An 11,005-nucleotide genomic window follows, 5' to 3' on the forward strand; every position below is an offset into this window, starting at 1 on the left:
ATGTTATTTTTTCCTCAAATTAATATTTATTATTTATTATATTATTACCGTTCAAACTCGTTTCATCAAATTTTATTATTTGCTTTGTTGTGTAATAAATATAAGCTGTAAGGAGTAAGATTCGATATAATACAACAAGTTTCAAGTAGACTTTAAATTAATGATAAAAAATGCAATTTAAAAAAAAAAAAAAAACTTGTGTATCATGAGTGTTTTTTTTTTTTTTTTTTTTTTTTTTTTTTTTTTTTTTTCCTAAAACAGTCTGAGATTTGTAGAAAATGTTGAATTCGAAAAAATGTATAAATTATTAATTAATATAAAATGTAATTTATAAAATTTAGCAATGAGAATTCTAGTAAACTATTAAATTATGATTGTTTATATCAAGTTTGCGATTTCACGATCGGCTTCCAGTGTTGCAATGTCGAGATTCGCCAAGTGTACGTCACCATTCTCTTGTATTTCAACATTTTCATTTTCTGGGGAATTCTAGAATAGATAAAAAATAATAATTGTTATTATTATTATTATTATTATTATTATTATGAATTCTTAATTGGTAATAATTAAAATAATTATAGATTAATAAAATTACTTGTTGGCTATTTGAAGCTTCAGGACGCGATTGATCAGCTTCAGCCAAGTCTTCGTTGTATCCAGGTGTAAGAATTGGTGGAGGGAACGTATTAGTCTCGTTTATTTGAGCAGCTGCCTATAAAAAATTAATTATTATATTATTAATCTAGTTAAATTTAACGAATATTAAATGACAGATGATAATAATAATGTTACTTCAAATTCAAAATGATCAACCAGTAAAGCTGGCATATTTTGCGTATGGGGTACTTGTCCTACAGCATGAGATGGCATTAAAAATTCATTTAATAAAGATGACTGATGGTCATTATTATTATTAGAAGTATTAAGTAATGGCCGTGCTTGACCACCAGCATCTGAATCTTCATCACTTGACTGACAACTTTCACTTGCAGTTTGATCTGTTGTTTCATTCTGTCTCAAACATAGATTTAGAAACGGATTAATTAATATAATTAAAATTTTAAACAGAGATAATTTAATTACCAGAGGATTATTTGCTGACTGAGTATCCTGAAGAGCTCTCAAAGAACGCAAAAGTCTTGGCCTTAACCTGTGATCTTCACTGATGGCTTTTATTTCACGTAAAATAATAACAAGATAGTCTGGTCTTGTTCGATTTGATGTGACTAGTGATAAAAAACGTCACGCATTTCACCGCTTAAAAAAAAAAAAAAAAAAAAAAAAAAAAAAAAAAAAAAAAGTAGTTTTATCTTGAATAATTAATTACATCTATAGTATTTATCTAATGATAATATTAGTACCTTAAGTGACGCAATGAATAATTTTCTTCATTACTGTCGGGTACTGAGCGAAAAGATAAATGTCCATCATCCCAAAAGTTATCAACTGGCTGTGTAGCAACGTCATTATACGAATTATTATTTCTTGTAGCTAGTGTTTCACGATCTTGAATTTGTAAGTTCGAGGAGAGTTGAAGATTTAATGAGTACGGAGTTTCAGTACTCGAGAGAGAGTTTAATGATATGTTATCAACTCCATGCTCACGATTTCTTTTGTTTCTTCTTTAAAATTTTTATTTTTTATTTAAAAACAACAAAAAAACAATTAGTAATTTATTAACACAAACCATCAAAAAAAGTTATTTTATTTTTAATTGTTAGAGGACAAATAACTTACACGTGTGCCGCATGAACAGCTGCTACTGTACTTGAACTACCCGAAGTACCAGGCAATGAATCAGTTACTGATTTTGAATTTCCCGATAATAGATTTTGCCTGGAGTAACTGTAAAAACCAAAAACAATTCCAACACACGTCACACATATTAATTGAAAATTCAATTTTAAATATTTTAAAGTTCATGCAAAAATTTATTTCGTAAGCAATATTGGTTATAATTTTAACATTTTCGAGATGTAAAATTGAGAAAAAAATACTATTTAAATCTTTTGATGAAAAAAAAAAAAAAAAAAAAAAAAAAAAAAAAAAACGTCAAACCGTTTACATACCTAGGAATTACCTACCAAAAAGCCCCAATAAATTCCTCGTCAATCATATAAATAAACAGGCGAACTTACATTAATGCAATAAGCGCGTTAATTTTTATTTTTTCAAGGGAAGTTAAATAAAGAACCGCGAATAAATGCAAAAAAAAAACAGGCCGCTAATTTTTATTTTTTTTTTAATCATTTTACAATTACACTGATCCCCGAAATAATCTAATAAATAAGTGAAATGACGAACAATTTTAATTGCAAATTTAAAAATTTGAATGAGAGTATAATAGATTTATCATCAATAAAAAGTATACTATACAAACTTTTTATTTTCTAAACAAATAGTAATAATAATAATAATAATAATAATTATTATTTTTTTTTTTTTTTTTTTCAATTATGAGTTTACCTTCTGAAATTATCATAGTAGTTGTTGGTACGATTACCAGGTGGTACTTGATTATTCAGCTGTTGATGATTATGGTGGTGGTGATGATGCTGATGATGAGAATTAGCGGATGTGACTATTGAATTTTGTGATGGAGCCGGCGAAGGTGTTGGCAGAGAGACTAGATTGGGAAGTGATGAACTGGGTGGTAAAGCAGCGTCAATAACATTACCCAAGTGATGAGTTGAACGGCTCAAGTTTGAATAATTATCACGAGTTTCATTAGAAACGCGTGATTGTGATTGTATTTGAGACTGTGACTGATTTTGATTTTGATTAATCTGCAAGTGTTGCTGTATTTGAGCTATTGAGCTTCTTATTGCCTGAAGTTCACGCTGTTGGGCCCACAGCAATTGACAGCATTGTTGCATTGTTGTACTCATCATTTGTAACTGCTGAGCTTGCGAACTCATCAGTAATTGTCGATAGTATTCCAATGAACTGGTACCTACTGAAGAATTTAGGCAGTCACATGAAGAAATATTCATAATTAAGTTATTATAAAAGAATTTTAGGTTTTAAATTCAAACTACAATATCTATTTTCAATTTTTCAATTGATTCTACTGTCCATTGTCATTACCATGTTGCTGAGGATTTACTGAAGGTCCCGGTACATTCCACCAGTTATTTCCTAAACCATCAACTGCTGTTATTTGTGGTCCAATATCTAGTAAATTATCTGGAGCTGTTATATTATCACCATTTTGATCATTAGCTTCATCTGGAATATTTTTAAAAGTTCAATTAATATTTTTGTTTTCAATAAAATATTTTATTGATAAAAGAAAAAGTATCAACCAATAGTAGTTGAATTATGCCAAATATTAGCTGGAGTACTGGAGTGACTGTGCTGTGAATTAGATCCACGTCTACTACTCCAATCAGTAGCAGTTCCATCACGATTAACACTCGCCGGTAAAGATTGTTCTTTTCTTACAAATTCTTCCAATTGACGTTTTTTAAATTGCGAAATTTCTTCATGAATATTATTATTATTATTGTTATTATTATTATTATTATTATTATTATTATTATTATTATTATTATTATTATTATTGTTGTTGTTGTTATTGTTACTGGATTTTTTATCAATTAAATATACTCCAGCTATGGATGGCGGAGGAGTTGAGCCATGCGAGAGAATTGGTGGCCCGCTTGAATTAGGCATTAATGTTGAATTTTTGAGACGCTTTATTTCAGCGCGTGCTGCTTGTAAAAGCAATTGTTGTTCTTTTAATTCACGCGTCACAGCCTAAAAAATTAAAAAAAAAATTAATAAAATAAATTTATATTATAATTGAAAATAAATTTTTAAACTACCTGAATTTGCTCAACAGTTAAACGCTCTTTAGAGTTATTAAATTTAGCAGAAATATCATCGGCTTCACTATTACGATCAACAGAGTTATTAGAGGATAATGCTGCAGCCGCTTCATCATCAACTTGTTCATTTTCATTGCAACAAGCATCATTGTCATTTGAATCAACTTCTGGTTGGTTAATCGTGTTGTAAGCATCTCTGGCACGTGTCGCTTCTGACATTAAATTTTTCAGATGAGCTAACTGCTGTTTAAGAGTCTCTAGTTCTACAGATTTGTCTCGTTCGGCATATCGGGAACCTCCTGAGCTCTAAATAAATGGACAAAAAAAAAAAAAAAAATATATATATATATATATATATATTATAATATTATAATATAAATTAAAAAATTAAAAATTAATGCTTACACAACTGGCACGGTCAGACATTTCAACGTTTTGCAATTCAGCAACAAGTAAATCCATTTGTTTCTTTTTATTCTGGAGAGCAGCTAATTTATCTCTCAGTGCAGCAGTCTCAGACTCCAATACTTCTGCGTCATTTGCCAGCTGACGCTGGGAATTTCCGCCGTCCCACGCGGGAGTTGATGAACTAGTTAAGGCTTGATTTTCTTGAAAAATTAATGCCTGCTGTGTTTGACGTGCTTCCTGCAGACGTTCTCTGACTTGTTGCTGCATGCCAACAAGATTAGCTTGATGTTCTTGCAGTTCAGCCAATTTTCGTTGGGACACCTCCATTTTCCTTCTCAGCTGTGATTCCAGTGATTCCTCTTCATCAGCTCCCTCGCCATTCTGCTTAATAATTAATCATAATATTTATAAATCAATAAATAATTTAATCATCACAAACAAAATAAGTATCTTGAACTAAAAATAATAAAAATATTAATTAATTATTAAAATATTAAAAAATTATTGAATTGACACACACCCTTGGATTATTACTGTTAGTAACAAGAATACGTTCTTGAGAGGTCAGTATATCCAGAAGATCACTAAAACGTTTCATGTGACTGTAATACTGAGGCTGATGATTTAACTAAATAAATATCATGCTATTAGTATTTATAAATAATTATTAAATTGGTTAAATATTTATAGAAAGAAAATTAATTAAAATAGAAAATTAACCTCTTCGATAGGACGATATTCTTCTAAAAGTTTACTAAGTTTTCTCTCGCTGTCACGTAGATCATCAACCATAGTAACTAATTTATCGTGCTGAGTCTGCGCTCGCTATCAATTAGTAAGTTTTCAAGTAAGTTTATATAGAGAGATATTGGGAATAATATTTGGCATTAGATAATATAACTTACTGGATCAGAAGACAAATTAAGTGATTCCATCATCGTAGAGGTCATTCTGATGTAATCACGAATTTGATTTAATCGAGTTTCCACTTGATTCCGATCTGGCTGTTTGTTGAAAAATAAAATAAAATAAAATAAATAGGTATATTGATTAATTTTTAAATATATTACCATTTTATCAACATTCATTGGTTTAGCTGGCTGTGTATGAGGGGAAGATTGACCACGTGAATCCACTGATTGAGACATTTCTTGCCACTGAATACAATCTTCACCGGTATAATTGTTATATTGCCTGTTTCCGCTCAATGAAACTAAAAATTCATAAAATAATGTTTAATTTATTTTTGAATGTTATTATGTATAAATATAAATTTACGTACCAATATCCGCAATATCTTGATAGGACAGTGAAGCTGTTGATGATATAGACCGTGTATTACTATTTTTTGTACTTCGAAGAGTACAAGTATCCCTGTCGTTGCCAACTGGTTGCAAGTCCAACTGTTTTAAAAAGACAGAAAATATTTAAAAATACCACTACTACTACTACTACTATATATTATTATTATTATTATTATTATTATTATTATTATTATTATTATTATTATTATTATTATTATTATTATTATTATTATTATTATTATTATTATTATTATTATTATTATTATTAGAAATGAAATTTGAATACAGAGTTTCATATGTCTTACGTATGGTTATATATGGAATTACAATTTAGAATTTTAAAATAAAGGCTAAAGATACATTAAAGTGGTAGGAGCACCACCAGCTTTACCAGCTTTACCAGCTTACAACTTTAGTACTACAAATAATCGACTTTAAAGTCTCAAGATAGAATTACTCCCCACTATTTAAATTTTATTATTTTTAGATTATTTAACATGTTAAATTTATACTGATGCTCAAGCTATTCAACAACTTTATCACTGTATAAAAAAACCACTATAATTTTTAATTGTTTAAATAATATAATTTAAATAAAATATTTACTCTTTATTATAATTATTGAAATTTTATAATTTTATTTGTATTGTGAAATACTGTTAATATAATTACAACTTATATAAATAAAAATAATATAATTTATAAATTTACCAAATTATTTGAATGCTGAGTACGACTTTGATAAACAGTACGAGCAGATGGTTGATTTGAATTTATAATTTCTCTATTTCTATCATATTTTCTGTTACTTTTAGGTAATGTTCCTGTATTTCTCGGCCCATCATTAACACCAGGAGTCATTATCACTTTTTATTATTTTAATTAATAACAAAAAATTCCACAAACGATTTTTTAGAAAATTATTTTGGATTATTTGTATCGCTCCAACTAAATAAATAATAAAATAATAAAATTTAACTAAGAGTATCAGATTAAAATGATTCAATGGACTTGATCAATTAGGAGTCACTTTAGCATTTAATTATTTGGCAATGTTTGCACAATAAATATTTACTCTATATGTATTATAAATATCTATAAATAAAAGCAAACTTTTGACGTATTTCATTTAATCATACGTCAAAATATTCAAAAGTTAATGTATAATTATTTTAAAACTATGAGACTTTGACAGCTTGATATGTTATATTGATTATAGAGTTTATGATTATTATTTGTGACCAGTCTATATTATTTAAACTGTATCCATGGACTTGAATAGAGAAACAATTTTAAATAAATATAACTACAATAAACATTAAATGTTGGTTATATCTACTTTAAAGCTTTTATCAATTTTTATATGTATGTATATACCAATATTTACGTCATTGCTTGACTATAAAATTATTATTATTATTATTATTATTAATATTTTTAATGATAAAAACACTCATTTATACTAATTTATTGTCGATAATATAAACATTTATTTTGCCGGTATAACCTCAACTATAATGAATACATTTTTTTTTTTATATTATAAATTATAAATATAAATTAAAAAAAAAATATTTTATTAAATAAGTATTTCGAAATTTTAATTATATTATTAAAAATTATTATTACATTGTTCAATAAAATTTTCTATATATATATATATATATATCAATCGCATGGGAGTATATGGAGTGATAAAAAAAATACAACAATGAATCTGATAAGTGATGTTTTGTTTAGTTTGTTAATCAAGTATTTTAAATAGTTATTGAAAATAAAATAATGAGTGATTCATTCCGAGAACCAGTATTTGTCGTTGGAGAAATAAATGGAGAAATTGATTTTTCAAAACCTCCAACTTCTGGTGAAGATTACATTAAACGTGTCGTGTAATTATAATTATATTTTTATTGATAATTATAATTATATTAATTATTAATTAAAAATTATTTAATTTTAGAGTTGAAGCTCAACAGTGCGATGACATTGTTGTAGCTAATATTGACAGTAAAAAGTTAAAGAGTCCTGACGTTCCTACCGAAACTGTAAGTATAATTATTTATTTCTTTATTTTAAAAAATTTTTATAAAACAATTAAATTCACAATAGAGTCACAATTGATTATTCTAAAAGAAATTAATAAATGGAGGATATTGAAAAAGTTGACAGGGTGTGTAGAAGCTCCAGCAACGTTATGTCCAACATTGGAGTGGCAAAATTGTCAAGTAGCTAATTTTTCTGAGCTGAGACTTCACGTAGCCAAACTTGAAATTGAAAAGAAAAACTCCAGGGATAAAAACAAGTCAGAAGTACTTGTAAGTTATGTCGTCACCTGTTAATTTTTTTTTTTTTTTTCTTTTTACAATTGATAATTGTATTTAATTTTTAGCCGAATAAAGAAAATCAGAAAGGCTGGATTGATTTTTTTCTTGGATCTAATGATCAGGAAGTTCATTTTCCAACTTTAGACACCATTTTTTGCATAAAAGATCACATTCAATTGGTTGACCAACTACTCGAGTATCTTGTTGAAGAGGTTGAGAGTCAAGGCTTAACTACTCAGTTAGGACGTTGGATTTATGCTTTACTAAGTGTAGTTGATCTTCCTTTAGATCCTGATGTCTGTTCATGTTTAAGAAAATTAGCAAGAGCTTGTTCACGCGCCAGAGCTAATTTAGTAAGAAGTCATCATTTGATACGTAAAATTTGTTATAAATTGTTATTTATTTTTTTTTTTTCCAGACTTGTAGCAATGATGCAGAGGTATCAACTATGAATCTTTTCATCTGTCTCGTAGCAAGATATTTCAGACAATTAGATCTAGCTGATCCTTAATAAAATACTGTAAATTAAGTATCAAATAAATTTTTTTATATTTTAATATATCTGATTTTTATTTATATAAATAATTATCAAAATTATTCATAATTATTTCTAGCATAAAAAAATAATAAATAGTCAATATAATTTATAAATTGGTGTATTTTGTTGTTGAGATGTTATTACAATTAAAAAAAATGATTCATTTTCTAACTTAAATTGATTACGTAATTTTTTTTTTTTTTTTTAATATACCATGATGATTTATGTTAATAGAAAATTAATATTAATATAGTTAAACTATTATTAAAGTATCAATATTAATAATTATATATTGTAAAGGGATAAATTGGAATAGTAAATAATATTATTATCGTTATTAATATTAATAAATATTACATCATACTATATTTTCTTGATCTTGAAGTAGAGCCGTAGCTAATCTTTCCAAATCATCGAAACTAAGGTTATTAACTTTGGTCCTTAATTCCTTGACCAGTTCATTGGTAATTGACTCCGTTTCTGTTTGACTGTAATATTTTTTTAATATTTTAGATACTGATTCACGCAGCAACGCTGTTCCATATTTTTGTACTGCAGGTGACTTCTCATCGCTTGACTCTTGTGTTGTTTTTCGGACAACTAGATTTAACTTGCTGCCGTCTTTTATTCCTGGATAAAAACTCAATGGATTTTCATCTGCAAATAAAAAAAAAAAAAAAAAAAAAAAAAAAAAAAAAAAATAGTATCAATAATAATTATAATAAAAAATAAATAGTACAGAATAAATATAAAAATTAAAAATTAACCTGCAAGTGTTTTGCCAGTAAGCAGAAGTTTTTGTTGAGGAACGTCCACACCCAAAAGCTCGCTAACTTTATTTTTCAATTCCAAAACAGTTTCTGATGGTGATATCTATTAAAAATAAAAATTTATTACGTATATTTATAAAGTAATTGGTAATTTTACAAATAAAAATGACAGTGTAATAATAGTGTATTGAATAAATAAGAAATAAAATAGATTTACGTACCTCCACGACACACTCTCGTCCTTGAAGAATTTTAACTAAAATTTTCATGGTGTTTTATTAAAAATAATAAATAAAATAAGAACAAAAATAACTCCACTGTCACACAAATAGAACTAAAAAAAATGTTGTTTTAATGGAACCAATTGTAATAAATAAAACATCCAGATGACAGAAGTGCATTAAGCATTTCAAAAAAATACAGGTTATATTTTCTGAACAAATACACGTCTCTGTCTCCTCACCCTTCTCCACTCTTCTTCAATCTTCGTGCTCGTTCTCGCTCTAATTGTCGATCGTTTCTTCTATCCTATCTTCTATCGTTTTGACACATATGTCGAATCTTTTCTTTTTAATTATTATTTTTATGTTTTTTCCTTGGGTGCCATAACTTAGTCCTAATTCATACTTTTAATAATGTGATGTTTTCATCAAAATCGTGTTTATGAAACGTCTGAATTCATGAATGTGAGACTTTACTAATGTGAGGTTTTAAAAAAAATTGGTTTAATAAATGTGATATTTTCAAAACGTATACTTTGAAAAATGTGATGTTTTCAATATGTAAACTTTAATAAACGTGAGACTTTTAAAATGTGAGGTTTATGAAAAAAACGGTTTAATAAATGTGACGTTTCAATATCGTGAGATTTTGCTAATGTGAGGTTTCATAAACGTGAGGTTTTAAACAAAAATCGAGCGGCAATATCGATTGAAGATGGAAACAATTTCAGTTGATATAATAGATTTCATGTGATAAGAACTAAAAATTTTTCAAATTGACTTCCGGGCGGCAAATCACGCAGTCCAGTATGTTAATTGTTAAATTAATTTTTCAATTAAAAAAAAAATCTATGGATGCATATTAACATTAAAGTAATTATACTTATCGAATAAACTGTAAAGGTCTAATGAAATTAATTATTAACAAGTAAAAAAATAAAAACTTATTTAAAAATAAAAATAAAAACCCAATTTGCAAAATCAATTTATAACAAAATAATATCAATAATTATTTAGGATACACAATATCAAAGTAGCTATTCATTTATCTATTTGTTTATTTATTTATTTAGTTATATATTTATTTATGTATTTATTTATTTTTTTTTTTATATGTAACTAAAAATATATATTAGGGGTACCCGTTACCTGGAGCTGGACTGGGCCCGAGACATGAGACTTGGCATGTGATGCTCATGAACCATCTGGGGGACAGCCACCATCTGGGGACAGCCATCATCTGGGGGACAGCAGATGCCGGCTGAATGTGAAAGGACTTTCAATTATACCGGCCTCTTGTCGACTATCCGGAGGAACCCGTTTTCCAAGATGACTATTCGATGGATCTCCAAGTTCCTCTAAGACAAACAGTCAGAAACGAGTACGCAGCCACCTCCGCCGCTGTCGTGAATTTTCGGAATGGAGAACGCGCTATCTTCCGTCAAGAACTGGTCGAACAAAAATAACGTTAGCGCCTCCAAGCTCTGTAAGCAGATCTGTGCGGAAGACCGCGGACCTGGACCGCCCCAGGCAGCTAAAAGTGGTGGCACGCGTTCCCAATTCCTGCAGAAACTAGAGCCCATGTATCACGACGAGGACTGCTGGAGATT

The 11,005-nt window shown here is 28.0% G+C and overlaps 3 protein-coding genes across 4 annotated transcripts; 1 reads left to right on the forward strand and 2 right to left on the reverse strand.

Moving 5' to 3' along the window:
- Positions 1-56: 56 nt before the first annotated feature.
- Positions 57-6,827, reverse strand: Cmb (combover). The gene is given in 18 exon segments (XM_074241455.1): positions 57-489; positions 596-712; positions 793-1,011; positions 1,084-1,238; positions 1,241-1,257; positions 1,362-1,622; positions 1,738-1,845; positions 2,467-2,953; positions 3,088-3,228; positions 3,306-3,759; positions 3,828-4,136; positions 4,236-4,619; positions 4,759-4,866; positions 4,959-5,063; positions 5,144-5,242; positions 5,309-5,451; positions 5,521-5,641; positions 6,254-6,827. Coding segments are annotated over 18 exon segments (3,489 nt in total). The 5' UTR covers positions 6,404-6,827; the 3' UTR covers positions 57-378.
- A 274-nt stretch (positions 6,828-7,101) lies between these two features.
- Positions 7,102-8,516, forward strand: Gem2 (Gemin 2). The gene is made up of 5 exons (XM_074240835.1): positions 7,102-7,431; positions 7,503-7,587; positions 7,705-7,857; positions 7,932-8,219; positions 8,285-8,516. The coding sequence occupies exons 1-5, from the start codon at positions 7,325-7,327 to the stop codon at positions 8,375-8,377; spliced, it is 726 nt and encodes a 241-aa protein (XP_074096936.1). The 5' UTR covers positions 7,102-7,324; the 3' UTR covers positions 8,378-8,516.
- Positions 8,507-9,800, reverse strand: LOC141526078 (ubiquitin-like protein 4A). 2 transcript variants are annotated; one of them, XM_074240837.1, is made up of 4 exons: positions 9,638-9,792; positions 9,396-9,508; positions 9,172-9,277; positions 8,507-9,061 (listed from the first exon to the last, which is right to left on the reverse strand). In XM_074240837.1, exons 2-4 carry the CDS (start codon positions 9,441-9,443, stop codon positions 8,763-8,765), a joined length of 453 nt encoding a protein of 150 aa, XP_074096938.1. In that variant the 5' UTR covers positions 9,444-9,508; positions 9,638-9,792; the 3' UTR covers positions 8,507-8,762. The 2 variants fall into 2 exon arrangements, with proteins under 2 accessions (XP_074096938.1, XP_074096937.1); XM_074240836.1 differs by having other exon boundaries at positions 9,396-9,800.
- Between the last annotated feature and the right edge of the window lie 1,205 nt (positions 9,801-11,005).

The sequence above is a fragment of the Cotesia typhae genome, unplaced genomic scaffold (genome assembly GCF_013202065.1).
Source record: "Cotesia typhae breed Kobodo isofemale line unplaced genomic scaffold, CoteBio_Ctyphae contig_33, whole genome shotgun sequence".
NCBI lineage: Eukaryota > Metazoa > Arthropoda > Insecta > Hymenoptera > Braconidae > Cotesia > Cotesia typhae.